The sequence below is a fragment of the Hippocampus comes genome, unplaced genomic scaffold (genome assembly GCF_001891065.2).
Source record: "Hippocampus comes isolate QL1 unplaced genomic scaffold, H_comes_QL1_v1.1 scaffold237, whole genome shotgun sequence".
Classification (NCBI taxonomy): Eukaryota; Metazoa; Chordata; class Actinopteri; order Syngnathiformes; family Syngnathidae; genus Hippocampus; species Hippocampus comes.
The window spans coordinates 1,421,715-1,437,505 of NW_017806159.1; the positions used below are offsets into that span (position 1 = coordinate 1,421,715).

The 15,791-nt window shown below is 42.4% G+C and overlaps 2 protein-coding genes across 2 annotated transcripts in view; one reads left to right on the forward strand and one right to left on the reverse strand.

The window, feature by feature from the left end:
• The window catches only part of gja8a (gap junction protein alpha 8 paralog a), a 33,235-nt gene that overhangs the window by 15,990 nt on the left and 1,454 nt on the right, over positions 1-15,791 (reverse strand). The gene's annotated exons all lie outside the window — the stretch shown is intronic.
• gja5a (gap junction protein, alpha 5a) lies at positions 2,726-15,769 on the forward strand. The gene is made up of 2 exons (XM_019895433.1): positions 2,726-3,310; positions 13,080-15,769. Exon 2 carries the CDS (start codon positions 13,107-13,109, stop codon positions 14,241-14,243), a length of 1,137 nt encoding a protein of 378 aa, XP_019750992.1. The 5' UTR covers positions 2,726-3,310; positions 13,080-13,106; the 3' UTR covers positions 14,244-15,769.

Genomic DNA, 15,791 nt, shown 5'->3' on the forward strand with positions numbered 1-15,791 from the left:
AGTTTGGGGTTCGATTCCGGCTCTGGCCTTCCTGTGTGGAGTTTGCATGTTCTCCCCCGTGGCTGCATGGGTTTTCTGCGGGTACTCCACTTTCCTCCCACATTCCAAAAACATGCATGGCATGTTAATGAAACACTCTAAATTGTCCTTCGATGTGAGTGTGAGCGCGAATGTTTTGTTCGTCCATGTGCGATTGGCTGCCAACGAGTTCAGGGTGTACTCCACCTACTGCCCGAAGACAGCTGGGATAGACTCCGGCACGCCCGCGACCCTCCTGAGGATAAGCAGATTAGAAAATGGATGGATGGAATTATTTTGATGACATAGGCTGTAATGAAGTTTCCAGGTCACAGCGTCTTGCTCACGAGGGTTGTCATAAAAAAAAATTCTATTGATTTTAATTTGCAATTAAGATATGAAAAAAATGTGATATTTTCCAACATCAAAGCGACAGAAGAAACCTTTCACAGCGGATCATGCAGCCCGGACAAATTAACACAATTTAACCATCAAGGGGACTTTCTTGACACACTGAATTAAGGAATCAGGCTGCAAAATCATTATGACGAATTCAGAAAGAAAACAAGGGAATATTTCACTTTCAAAGCTGATGCAAATCCATGACACATACCTAAGATCAAAAACCATTGACGGAAATCGCTCCCCAAGTACGATTTGCTTCTTCTTTGGCTTTTTGTGTGATGTCACCACAGAAGGCTACCCTCCAACTAACCACCCATTTTCAATACCGCACACATCTTGTTCTGGTCACAGGCAGCTGGAGCCTATTCGCGGCTGATGACACCCATGGACTGGTCCCCAGTCAATCACAGGGAACATATGGAGAAAAACAACATTCACACCTCCAGTATGGACACGTTAGAGTCTTCAATGAATCTAGCATGGTTGTTTCTGGAATGTGGGAAGAAGTCAAAATAGCAGGAGAAAACCATCATGAACACAGGGATACTGTGCAAACTCTCCAGACTGCCCCAAGCTAAGATTCTAATCCTCCACGTCTTGATGGGGCGGATATCAGTTAAAAAGGAAAAAAACAAAGAAACAACAAAAACGAAATGTCAACGGTTCAACGTAAGGCAGCTGAGCGACCCACTCCAGGTTGCCAACACCCAAATGGATTTTTTTCAATTTCCAATATATTGTATGGGAAAATCTGTATCACAATTCCAACAAGTTTCTGGAAATATTCATTTAGAAGCGCGAAGCAGGAGCGACTCAGAGACGGCAATCTCTCCACTTGGTAATCTTCTAAAACATCCTCCAGCTAAAACTTCTCAAACAGTGCATTGTTGCACAAGTTATTTGGTGCCTGCGGGGCCGGGGGTGTACTGTAATCTTTCCTCAAAGAATAAAACAGAAGAAAATGATTTTGCAATTTGCCACTTACGAAAATAAAAAGTGAGTGAACAAAAGAATATTTCATCACAGTCGAAAGTAAATTTTATTCTGAACATCAACTTACATCTGTCTGTGCCTGTATTGGGAAACGCTTTTCTTGCTAACATCATAGACGTGTTCGGAGAGCTGCTTCGAAATGGAGGACAGGCCAAATAATGAGACGGAAGCGGTTACAACGTTCAAAAATTTTTTATGGTTCCAAAATGTGGTCTTCCGAAGGGAAACAAGGGAAACCCCTGCTTGGGGGTGCTTCCCAAAAGTGTATGACAAATCATCAAAGTTTGCCATCACGGTCCGCCCACATACAACGATCGAGCTAAAATATCTCCCAATAAATTGTCATCCATCTCTTCAGCATATGTCGTTCAAATGTGGTGGGAATCAGACAAAACCTCTACTCTCAACTCAACTTTACTTTTCTGGCACGTTATCATGCAATATTGGCAACACAAAGGGCTTTGCAGTTGAAAAAATACATTTACATTTAATCCTGCCAACCACCCACTCCCTCCTCCTCAACTCATCCCAACACTCCACCCACCTCCCAACGAGTAAGCGCTGTTAAACCATTTAAAAAGAAAAAAAAAACATCTTAGAAGGACACTTAGAAATGGTCAACATGACCTGAAAAAAGGGCTGCTTCTCACCAAAATGACTTCTCAGGCACGGCTTCCTGGAACTATTTTGTTCCTTTGCTCATGATAGGCATCATCACCAAATTTCACAGAATACAAATTTTAAACAGGCCTTCTAAATGGAAGAATTCCAATGTCGTTTGTGACATGACCTCTTGACTTTTTTTTTTTTTTTAAGTTTCTGTTCTTAATAGACATGCCTACCAAATGTCATGTGAAATTGGCGACAGAGGCTAAATTAAAAATAAAGAAATAAAAAGGGTCCTCTGGAGTGTCCAGAATGACCTTTAATGACCCATTTAATCCAACATGCTAGCATTTCTGTGTCTTTTCAGCCATAAACTCCCGAGACTTTTTTGTGCATCTCCTCATGACGGATATGCTCACCAAATTTGACGCTGCTAGTTGGAACAGGCTTTGGGGGCTGAATTCCCCAAAACAGAGGTAGGGAACTCCGGTCCCTCGAGAGCCACATCCCGCCTGTTTTAGATCCCTCCTGACTCCAACACACCTGATTCAAATCATCAGCGAGTGCTGCAGAGGCCTTGAAACAATCATGTACAATTGAATCAGGTGTGCTGGAGTAGGGAGTGGTCAAAAACAGGCAGGATATTGCGCTCGAGAAACCGGAGTTTTCGAACATGCCTGCAAAATGGCTGACTTCCCGTGTCATTTGGCACGTTACCTCGGGAGGCCTTTTTTTGTACTTCTATCCGCGATAGACAAGCCTACCAAATTCGATGGCGCTAAGTGAAACATATATTTAGAACACGCCTTCAAAATATGAGCCCGTTTTTGAGCGCTGTATTTTTCAAGAGGGTTTCTGCTCTCACAACTCAACACTCGGCACGTCCTCCCTGGAAGGCCACCGTGGAAGCGGAATTGCCATTAATGCCAGAAAACAATCCCACTTCCCCTTCTGTTACCGGCAGAATACTTCCCAACAAAAACTAGAGCACCAGGGATGTAAGAAGAAAAGGGTGCCGAGGCAAACGGGAGGAGTGGGGGTGTTCGGGCTGGAGGAAGAGGAGGAGAGAAGCCAAAGAAGAGAGGGTGGGCCTTAGGGTTGCCACTGGGTGAGTGGGTGTGATGCCCCCTCCCTGCGTTTTCTTCTTAAACCCCCTGTGAAGACTTTGGGCCCGGGACAACAAAAGCTCAAGAAGAAGAAGAAGAAGAAGAAGGAGAAGGAAAGTGGCCACCATTAAGGAGGATAAGCAAGAAGCTTCATCAGGAACAAGCTTCTAAGACGACAACAGGTAAGGCCAACAGGTTGCAACTAAAAGGAGCATTCGGGGAACGTCGTCAATCAATGTTTCGGTCGACCTTAAGGATATCCAGTTCAAATTAAACCTCAGATGTGATAAATGACCTAAAGTGATCAATTTTACACACCATGTTAGCGTGACGCTTTTCAAATGGAGGATTTGTTTGATTCCAAAACGTCATCGCACTCGTGAATTTGCCCAGGACAACTTTACAAGGGAGGCTTCTTTTCATGTGAGCCGTTTGTTTGTTTGTTTATTTTATTTTAATTTAGATTCAGGCACTCTCAATATGAGTTGACTTTCCTGCATGCCTTTTCCAAGAATGACTTTGTTCATGTTTATGATTGGCTGATTGGACTTTGCAGTGATATCAGCATTCAAGAATGCTTTTTTTTTAAATTTTAAGTTTGAATGATTTCTTTTGTACATGACTTGGCAATTGACGTTAGCTTAGCATCGCTGCAGGCACACAGTGCAAAAGGAGTATGTTGTTCCTTCCTATGAATATCTATTGCTGCAGTTCGGAAAAGGGATGAATGCATAAGTGTTGTTGAATGGTGCAAACTCTCGAACATGCTCTTTTTGTTAGTATGGAAAAAAAATAATCATGATTATTTTGATTGATATTGAAATCATCCATCCTTCCATTATTCGAACCGCTTTATCCTCAGGCGGGTTGCGGGCATGCTGGGGACTATCCCGGCTGTCTTCGGGCAGTAGGCGGGGCACACCCTGAACAACCAATTGCAGGGCACACAAAAAAACCAAAAAAAAAAAAACACACATAGTCACTCCTAGGGAGAATTTTGAGCGTTCAATCAACCTACCATGCATGTTTTTGGAATCTGAGGACATGCAAACTCCACACAGGAAGGCCGGGGACCGTAATCGAACTCACAACCCTTGCACTGTGAAGCGGACGTTCTACCCAATCAACCAGCATGCTGCCCGATATTGAAATCATGATTAACAAAAAATGATTATTCATCAAAACCATCTTCAACTACCAAAACTTAATTGCTGCATTGCAAAAATTCAAACTGTGAATAAGCATCGCCCTTATCTCTTTATCATATTTGTTTTATCTTATTTTATTGTTCTGTTGGTCATTTTCACAAGGCGTTAGACGTACTGGGCTAACCTAGGACCTCACTTATCATATTTCACGCCATACTATGTGCAACCGAATGTTGGTACGACAATTTAAAAAAGTACTCTAATCACCTCCTCCGGCCCAAACAACAGCGAGGTAAGTTTGGAGAAACTTTCCAAACAGTTTCAAGCTTTTTTTTAAATGTATTTACCATAATTTTCTGTTGTAATGGCTGTTTTTCGGCCAAGAAAAAAAAATACTATCATCTCTAATGTATGACCCCTTCTTGGTCTGATAAATCGAGTGGCTCATAGTTGGAAAATTTCAAGTTTGGACATTCATAAGCTAAGGTAGCACCGAAGCAACATTTTCCTTGACTGATCGCCACAGTGATACGCGCAGATCCATTCGGATTATTCCTTCAAATCACCACATAAGGTCCAACGCGAATGCCTCTGCGCCGCCGTCCGCAGCTAACCAATATCTCATCGGGAGATTGTTGTGGTGCGTGTATAGCTGATGACAAGGCAGGCGGCCATGTAAGGAAGCGGACCCGACGCTGGTGCGACTGATATACGGACGCCGCCGGCCTTGCGCGTGACGCCAACAGGTGACTCAGCAGAGCCGGCGGTGTGTGTGTGTGTGTGTGTGTGTGTGTGTGTGTGTGTGTGTGTGTGTGTGTGTGTGTGTGGTGGGGGGGCATGTTCGGATTGCGGCCCGTAGCTCACTGAACTACGCCTAAATGACGGCGCCACCGGGCAGCTGAAGTTAAACACACACATCCTGGACAGCCGTCTTGGCACTGGCGGCTGAAATATGCTTGCCACCCCTGCGGCCGAGCTGCTAAACAGCTGCAGAGCGTACACACTGGGAATCACTCTCGGCACGCGTCAAACGTTAATAATAGGCATCGTGCAGATCAACAATGGTACCACCATCAAGCCTGGAAGGCAATTTACTCGGATAACAAATCAATTTTCGCCGTTGAAATGACCTGAAATGCGATTTGGCTGTTACACTCCCTTCAGTAAGAAGAATTAATTGATTCTTGCAAGATTATTCTTCAAAAATTCTGAATTATTTTCTCATTTGAACGCATTCACTGCCATTGACGGCTGTAGAAGTGCAAAGGTCATTTTTTTGATCTGCCCTGACAATGAATGACTTTTGGAATACATGTATAATAAATATATGCTGATCTTGACTTTTCTTTCATATGTTCCAGCTTTATTGTTATGAAATGACAGCTTTTTTTTTCTTTACTCTTATCAGAGATGTAAAACAAATCGGAAAATTAAGTGCTTTATGTAAAATACAAATACGGGTTATTTTCCAACTCATTAAGATGGAGGTCTTCTAACTGCTTTCCAGGCATGTTGAAAAGCACACGTGGGTAGGAGGTGTATTCATAGGTGTGTGTGTACCTACAACGTGATTCTGGACATGTCTGGAAGGAATCAAAGATAGAAGTTCAAAAAAAAAGGAAAGAATGAATTATTATGGAAGAAAAACAAAAAAACACTTCTAAAGTAACATTGCCAAACTTTTAATACCAAAATGACTTGACCGTTATGTGTCCCATGATTCTTCATCCGATAGCTTAATCGTTTTTTGTATTCCCAATACAATGAAATGAGTAACCTCCAGTAAATTGCCCGCGCCGCTTAGCGCGCCGCATCTGAAAGTATCAACACCAAGGAGTCGCCTCCATGTCACAACACCGCTGACATATTTTATTTTAGTGCCGCAACATATGTAAACGCTCCCTTGCAGAGGACTGGCGTACTGTATTCCGTTTGAATTCTCGATCTCGAGTGGCAGTCACAAGCAGCTGCTAGCTTCGTATTTTACCACCAGATTGACACTACGTCGAGGACGTCTCATTTCATGCAAAACTATGGAAAAGTTCCTAAAATAAACAAGACTAAAAATAAGCCCGCGGGAGGCGTGCCCTGTTGAAAGAATGACTTTTATGTTGAACCGCGCATGACGCCTTAGATAAATGTGAAATACAGCATGTATAGCCGACGTGAGATTTTTTTTTTGTTCCCATCTAAGGTGGTGGCTACTGCATGAGTGCCATCCACTTATACTTTGCACCGTGCGGCCTCACGGCTCCCTCTAGAGAATGTCAAATAACGCAGGGAATAAATCAGCCTTTCTCACTCATCAAGCAGTCATAACACAATTGTCCTCGAGGCACATCGCGGTGTAAATACTTCGTTGACCTCACGAATGTTCCTTTACTTTAAACATGTCCTGCAAGAGGCTCAAGAGGAGGGCTGAATGATTTCGAAAAAATAACCTCACTGCGATGTCATTCCTTCTTAAAATTGTGATTATGATTTATTATGTGATTATTTCTTTCAGGTTCACTTCATGTCTATTTTTCGTTTTTACAAACACAAGTAATACATTCATCCATGTTACGGTAAACAATATATTTTTTTTACATTGTATTGGCTTCAGTTACAGTTCTTACATTTTTTTTTGGGGGGCGGGGGCATTCACTACGACAACTTCACAAAATTCTACCAAACAGGTGTGGCACAAGCAAGTCAGTAAGTCACAAGTCAGACTACACAATCATGCAAACAAATCTGTGGTCAACTTCAACATTTCATGTTTCATGAAACAAGCATGTGAAAACATGTGGACTGCATTTCTGAAGCACTGAACTTATTTAGACTCTATATAAAGAAAATGAATAAACAATCCTTCCATCCATTGATTTTCCAATCTGCTTACCCTCACGCGGGTCGCGGGCATGGTGGAGCCTATCCCAGCTGTCTTCGGGCAGAAGGCGGGGGACACCTTGAACCGGTTGCCAGCCAATTGCGGGGCACACAGAGACGAACAACCATTCGTGCTCACAATCACACCTAGGGACAATTTAGAGTGTTCAATCAGCCTGTTGTGCATGTTTTTGGAATGTGGGAGGAAACCAGAGTATCTGGAGAAAACCCACGCAGGCACGAGGAGAACGCGCAAACTCCACACAGGAAAGCCGGAACCGGAATCAAACCCTGCACCTCTGCACTGTGAGGTGGACGTGCTCATCAGTCGACCACCGTGCAGCTCTGAAATATACATGTACCGTTTTATCCCGCACTATAAGGCGCACCTAAAAGCAATCAATTTTCTCAAAAGCCGACAGTTCGCCTTATAATCCGATGCACCTTATATACGGATCAATATTCTGATTTCTTGGATGTGGTATTTTAAATGATCTGTAAAGTGCTTTGTTACAGCTGCAGCGGTTGTAAAGGCTCTGTGTAAATAAAGCTGTATTGGATTGTATTCCCTTTAGCGTGGCTCCATCTAGTGGATACATAATGCAACCGCAGCCACTATTGTAGCTTCTATTCTATGCCTCTTATAATACGGTGAGACCTATATATGAAAACAGTTTTAAAACAGGCCATTCACTGAAGGTGCACCTTATACTCCGAAGCGCCTTATCGTGCGGAAAATACGGTATATTTGAAAAATGAACCCTACCGACCAACTGAAATAAAATTTTGTTTTTGCTTTCCAAATTGCAGACTTTTCGATTTGAAAATTGCATTCAACTACATGGCAATATCGATTTGAATTTGCTTCGTTGTTCAGCCCTACTTAAAAGTCTGTCGAACCGAAAGGCACAGAGTGGAAATTCTACAATGTTTATACTCCATTTTTTTTTCCACATCACTCAAGCGGTGTCGTATCTTAAGTTTGCTCCTAGCTTTTGTCTCGCAGCCCAATCACCCCCCCGCCCCCAAACAAAAAGGGTAAAATCGACGGCTCATAAATCAGAAAACTTGTACATTGGGGAACATTTCCATCAGCTCATGCGCAAGCAATCTAAACATGTTGGCTATTTGTGACGGCCACCAACTCATGTGTCACTGCCCTGTAAGGCGGCAAAGAGTCCAACCAAGTGGAAAAAGCGTGTGGTCCCGCCGTCATCTTTGTTTGTGCCACTTGAGCGTGGCATTACTCCCACCCCAGTGTATCAGTGCCCGTCGTCCATTATGTCTCCATTAGCCTGCCAACGCACTTTGTAAATAGACGTGACAGCCGTGATTCTGCACAGGCTCGGCGTCGCAATGAATCGCTGCTTAATAATGTCACAACAAGGTGGAGAAGGGAAAGAGAGCTGTGAGGCACGAGCAAATTCAATGGAATTTTCTTGAAGCTCCGCCCACCTTGATTACTTTTCTGATTTGGGGAAATTATGAGATGAGGATTTTTCTTTTACCCACTTGCCACATCTAAACTAGGGATGGTCATAATTGATTGCTTGATCATGTGTCTGTGGAATACAAAAACAGAGTGCGGTGTTTGAATTAACCAGCAGAGGCGCTGTGGAGTCACTCCCAACTCATTAGGTGTCCAAAGAAGACTTTTGTTGGTCATTTTTATTGCTAAATATTATGACTTTATTCTCATTAAATTGCTATTAAGATTTTTTTTCTTTCAATGTTATGATTTAATTTTAATAACATTATGGGGTTTTTTTCCTCACACAATCACCTTTTTTTTGTTTAAATATTGCAACTTTATTTTTGTGAAATCGTATTCGTCTGAATTGTTTTGTCTTTTTTCATAAAGGTTTGACCTTGTTAGAATATTACATATATTTTGTCTTAATATTATGACTTCATTCAAACAAATGACTACTTTGTACTCTACATATTTTTTTTTTTTCATAAAATTGCTACAGGAATAAATTACATGTTTTCGTCTGAATGTTTTTTCTTTTAATCTCAGAATTTTGCTTCCTCGTGTTGTTCCAATTTTTTTCCAAAACACTTCTACTTCTCGCTCTTCTGTTATGTAACGACTTATTTTCATAGCTGTGTTTCTCAAACAAATGCATGTTTGATCCTGTAACATTCCTGTAATTTTTTTTTCTTGTCTTATTCAGAACTTATTCAAGAAACATGAAGACTTTTGTCTCGTACCGTTTGGACTTTGTTGAATAAAATTCTGACATTTTTCTTGGATTATTGCAATTTTTGTCTTCTAGGATTCTGACTTCATTCTTGTAAAATTAAAAACTTTTTTTTCTCGTGACGTAATCCGTTTTTCTCATAACCTTAGGAATTTTTGTCGAATCATTTACAATTTAATTCCCACAATTACTTTTTTTCTGTAGATTTACATTGTAATAGTTTTTTTTTTTTACTTACTTAAAACTTTACATTTCCCCCTATAACTTTATTCTTGTAAAAACAACAACTTGTGGAATTGCAACATTTTTTTTTCTTTTCAATGGCGACGGCATCATAAGTGGAAAAACACTTTTTTTTTCCCGCGTATGTCTGCAATTAAGATGAGAAGGGATTTTGTTCCATCGATGAATCCGTTTCATGAAGATGATGTGTATTGTGAGAAAGTTGAAAAAGCAGTCAGGCGGTTGTTTGATAAGAACACCGTCGTTTCCATGCTCAACCTCCTGCTATTGTGCCGTGTGGGCTCTCACTCCCTTCCTCAGAGTTCAAACTTCTTTGTGATTCACTTCCAGTCGAGATCGTCAGCTTCATGCAAGCCAACGCAGAAACAGTCCAGCATTGTGGCCACAAGGTACAAAAAAAAGAAAAAAATAATAAGAGTTGATAGAATGAGTCTGTTGTTTGTCAAAGGTAATGTAGTGGGCCACATAGCTGACCGCTGTGTAGCTGCCATGCGATCAATTTCTGGTTAATTTAAACCTTTCACGATTTTATTCTCGTAACTGTCTGGAGGGTTTTTCTCGTCAATTTAGGCCTTTTTAATCAGTGTTGGGACTTTATTGTCGTAACATTCTAAGTTTTCTCTTGAAACACAATATGGATTTTTTTTTTCCTCATGAGATTACAATTTCCTCTACTGTTGTGCTTTTATATATAAATCAGCATGTATTGCATTGTATTGTATTATTATACTATACTTTTTGCACTCGTATAACTTTGTTGTAAACTATTTTGGGACATTATTAGTATTCACTCAGGGACGGAGCGAGATGGTGGCCAGCCCACATCGAGGGCAATGTTGTGTCACCCTGGCCACCCCACTGAAAAAAATTTCTGGCTCGCAAAAAAAGTTTTCTGAGTTTGGTCATGTGACATTCGCTGGCTGAGCCACGATTAATCATTACCTGAGCCCTGAGCAACTGTGATTTAATTTTCAGTCAACAAGAGGTAAAATGGCCGCCGCTGAGATGGATTAAAAACAAGTCGATTTTGCTGCTTAATTCATGTTCCACAAACGTAATATTAATCAGAATGCCGTGTTTAGACGAGTGGACCCGCATAGAACATTTTATTGTAAAGGAAACTTTCGACTTGACATCCCCTTTAAAAAATGTCTTCTAACATGAAGACTTTTTCTTAATTTCAAAACTTGATTCCCTCGTGAGAATAAGCGGATTAGAAAATGAATGGATGGATTGATAATAACTTGATTCTCACAATACAAAGATTTCTTTTTCAGTTTTATTATTATTGGTAGTGTTATGATCATGATTTATTATCACGTTAACTAATTTTCACCCGAAAAATTCTCATAAAACGACATTTGGACGATCATAACATGAAGACATTTTCCTCCTGTCAGTACGAATTTTTCCAGAAATAGGATTCTTTTCTTTCTACTTCATGACTTCAATTTGAATAATATTCCACCAAAAAGACAACCTGTTTCATGCATTCTTACAATTTTCTTGTATTACAACCTTTTTTCTCACCTAGACAATATTATAACTTATTATAAGTAGGCAAAATTACATATCACTTCTTTTCATCTTATCAATTTTTTATTTTATGACTTTAGTCCCATAATGTTACTTTTTTCAAGGACTGTTTTTTTTTTTTAATTCTCGTATCAGCAAGTTTTTTTTTTCCCCTCCTGAAAATGACCACTTGATCTCATATCGTTGACTATTTTTGTTCTTTCAGCATGCCCCTACTCCCGCTTTGTCGTCTCGTGCGATGTTGCAATGGAAACCCCGACACTTATTCCCATATATAAGCCTGATCGAGAGTCGGGGGTGGGGCAGGGAGGGTGGACACATGGTCACGGTCATTTAGACCTTCTCTCACTCGCACACATAAGCACCGTCAGCGTGGTCAGCTGGCTCCATCGAAGCCTTCTATGGCGGAACACACCGTGGAGCGTTAGACATGGAGAGTGGGGGCTCAAAAAGAGGAGGAACGGTAAGCGACGACGTTTCTTCCATACGTTTGCTTCCAATCGGATGTTTTCTCAAACTTTGCCAAGTCGGGTAACAGCTTATGATGGGTGCAAAAGTCTCTTATCTGTCGGCTTGTATGCGGGTGTCAGAGGTGAACAGCCAACATGTTAATGATGGGGTCATTCATAAAGCTGCCTTATAGGGTCATTGCCAGCTCGCAGGCGCCATGTTTGGGTCTGGGCCAAACTCTCACTAATGCTAGAATGGAAAAAAAAAAAAAAAAGCACTCCTACGGAGATCCACATGGAAGCGTTGAGGACAATTTGGGGGGTGGATGAGGAGATAGAAACGGCGGCGACAGAGTCGACGCCTGCTGCAGGCCACGTCCGCATCCAGGGTGCCATTCAAAAGGACAAACTCTTCTCCATTCGACCTGCCCACTGGCGGCATTTTACCCACTCATGTCGGTCACTCATGCACATTGCTGGAAGAAGAAATGGCACAGTTGGAAATATATGCCGTAATTTTTGGTGTTAAAAGCAGCAGCTTGTGTACTTTAGCGTGTTTCGAGAACTTCCTCTCCCACCGGGGGTGGCGATGGGAAAAATTGTTTTCATGCCACTTTGGCCAGTCCGCAAGCCATTCACAAGGCAGAGTAGCTATTTTTAAGGAGATGATCAACACACACACACACACACACACACACGCGCGGGCACACACACACACACACAGCGTCAGATTTTTCTCCCATTTGTTTGAATTCTTGAAGAATAATTTTGGTCTTTTAATTATATTTTAAAGGGTAAATTATGATCACTTCTCAGAAAAATAATGGCTGGATGAGTAAGATGGGAAGAAATGAAAACAGAAGGCGCTGAAGGGAAATGCTTTCGTGTGTCTTCATGTTTCGTGTGGTTTATTTTTTAAGTATGTTAAGTTTGGGTGTATATTTGAATATTCAGTGTTTTTTATTTTCTTTTTGGTTTAAATGATTGCAGCATTTTATATATTTTATTAATTAATGTACGGTATTACGTTTTTCCTTTTCTTTTTAACATACATATAATGTGTTACTTTTATTTTAAGTTTTAGTATTTTTTTCATTAAAATGTTCTTGGTTCATGAGAAACCTTTTCGTTTTTTTTCTGTTATTTTTGTAGATAGTTTATTTCACGAGTGATTTTGTTGGGGTTTTTTTTTCTTGATAGTTTAAAAATACAGTGCCATGAAAAATGATTCATTCTTATCTCACATTATCTGATGCAAGGGAAACCTTGAAGTTCTTTAAAGGTTGCCCTGAGTTTGTTTGTGAATTCCTGGATGAGCCGTCGAAGTGCTCTTGGGGTAAATTTTGTAGGCAAGCTGTTGACCAAGAGCTGACAGTATGTTGAGGCAGCCATTTTGAACGGCCAAGAAACCAAATACTGTATGGTTCCTTAACTGCATCGCTCTCGCCGCTTCCTGCTTCTTGCTACTCTCAACAACCTCAATCTTGTCATCCCTCTCAGGTGTGCTCTTGGTGCCCGTGAGCAGCAATGGGCGACTGGAGCCTCTTGGGGAACGTCCTGGAGGAGGTCCAGGAGCACTCCACCTCAGTGGGCAAGGTGTGGCTCACCGTGCTCTTCATCTTCCGCATCCTGGTGTTGGGAACGGCGGCCGAGTCGTCGTGGGGCGACGAGCAGAGCGACTTCCTGTGTGACACGCAGCAGCCCGGCTGCACCAACGTGTGCTACGACCGCGCTTTCCCCATCGCGCACATCCGCTATTGGGTGCTGCAGATTGTCTTCGTGTCCACGCCATCCCTCATCTACATGGGCCACGCCGTGCACACAGTGCGAGGTGAGGAGAAGCGCAGGCGGCGGGAGCAGGAAGAGAAAGAAGCCAGATCGGCCGAGGGGGAGACCAGATCGGAGGAGGGCGAGGCCGAGATGGAGGGCGAGAAGGAGTACCTGCAGCGGGCGGAGAGCGGGAGGGAGGTCGGGGCGGACGGGCGGAGTCGGCTGCGTCTCAGGGGTCCGCTCCTCCACACATATATCCTCAGCATCCTTATACGCACTGCCATGGAGGTTATCTTCATTGCAGTGCAGTACATGATCTACGGGGTGTTCCTCAAGGCGCTGTACCTGTGCACGGCATCGCCCTGCCCGAACCCGGTCAACTGCTACATGTCGCGGCCCACCGAGAAGAACATCTTCATCGTCTTCATGCTGGTGGTGGCCGCGGTGTCCCTGGCACTGTCTGTGCTTGAGCTCTACTACCTGGGCTGGAAGAGCCTGAGGGCGTGTATGCAGCGGAAAGCCGCGCGGCGCACATTGCCTGTCGTGACAGCGACAGCGCTGGAGCCCGACGGCCCGATGGCCCCGCGTACTCCGCCTCCAGACTTCAGCCACTGCGTCAACCCCCTGACCTCCATGGCGCCCGTTCCCTTCAGCAACAGGATGGCGCTACAGCAGAACTCGGCCAACATGGCGGCCGAGCGCCACAGCAGGGGCAACCTGGAGGACAATGAGGACTTTCTGCAAAGGTACCAGGGGGCGCCATCGCCCCAGGGTCTGTCCAATAACTGCGGCCCCATGGACGCACCACACTCTGAGTACGCTGGGGACAAACGTCGTCTGAGCAAGACGAGCAGGAGCAGCGGGCGAGGGCGACAAGACGACCTTTCCATTTAAACACGGGACCTTCAGGAACTAGTTTGAACTTTCGACAACATGCAGGGTAGCAGAACGGACGCCTGAGAGTTGCACTTGACATGTTTACGAAGTGGGCACCACCGTACACTATTTGTTCGCACGTGCAGTAGGGCAGAAGTTCAGAATGACTCACTCACAGACATTTTCAATCACAGAAAATTGACTTGATTGTTTAATTTTGCACTTTATAGTTGGGCAGGCACTCCAAGGACTCAACTGTTGTATTTTTATACTGTACAAGCAATCAAAAAGTCAATTTTATATAATATGTTCCCTTTAAAGACAATGTAAAGTGAATTCTGAGATTTGCCTCTCCATACATTATACCTGAAGTTTGAAGATAATTGCTGAAAAAGTGCAAAGATTGAGAACAATGTCGAAATGAATTGTGAAGCTATATTGTTCAAGTTTTTCGCCATTTCAGTTTTCTAGATTGTTCAGTGTGGCTAAAACGGTGCTTGATGATACACTTTGGCATCCTGCACTCGTTGTCCCAGCCCCACTATATTAGAACTTGAGTGCGTCTGATTGCATCAGCGGTTTTCTGGTAAGATTGTGATATGCAGTTACCCAACTAGCTGTGTCTACACCTCGAAAATGTATCTTCCCTGTCATCCCACGTTAGTTTTAGAGCGCCTTGCTGGTGTGTTGTGGAAAAGGGGCTCAATGACACAGGATATAGTACAGCCAGCGGAAGCTTTACACAGGTATAGTTTCGTGACTCAAACATGTACTTCTGCGTAGACATAGATAAAGTAGCATCAATTTTTCCAGGTGGTTGAAATAGGGTTCGATTGACAGTTGAGCGGGGTCAGAGTAACAGCACACATTACACACACACACACACACACACACACACACAAACAGCATTAAAGTCTTTATTTTTTCATGATTTTGAAGCCTCATTTTATATACACGACGATTTAAATTTTGGCAGGGTTTTTAACAATACTCTTCGGTCGTGTGTCAAATTTACAATACATTTTTATTGACACTTTACAGGGACTGTCAGGTTAATTATATTTTCGTGCTGTTCAATAGCTGTGAAGTTACCATAAAGGTAATATGCCTTGATGAGGGTCGTGTAATATATTAGTTTATACAGTATACCAAAAAAATGTATTACTGTACTGTATATGAAAATGCTCTTGCGAACAGTCATTTGACAGGACCCATGTGGACGCCTGTCATGATTGAAAATTATGGCCACTAGGTGGCGACATTGCACTTACGTTTCCCTCGTGTCTTTGGTGTTGACGATGATTCGTCATTGTCATCATTTTCCTGCCCACAAATGGACTTTTTTTAATTCCCTCTTCTTTTTCTTTCCCATATTACGCAGCTTACTTGGACAATTATTCATTCATTCATTTGCTTTTTCAAAGTAACGTTTCTAAGTAACTTTAGGTTTTAGTGTATAACAGCAACAATCCATTCAACTATCTGCATATACATTCGTTTTATGTACTTGTAGCTTTTCTCAATAAATGATCACGTTTGTTTAACATTGAGAGTTGTGTTTTTACT

Bases quoted from the DNA above. Each gene is read 5' to 3' on its own strand.
- gja5a (XM_019895433.1), top strand. From the start codon at position 13,107: ATGGGCGACTGGAGCCTCTTGGGGAACGTCCTGGAGGAGGTCCAGGAG.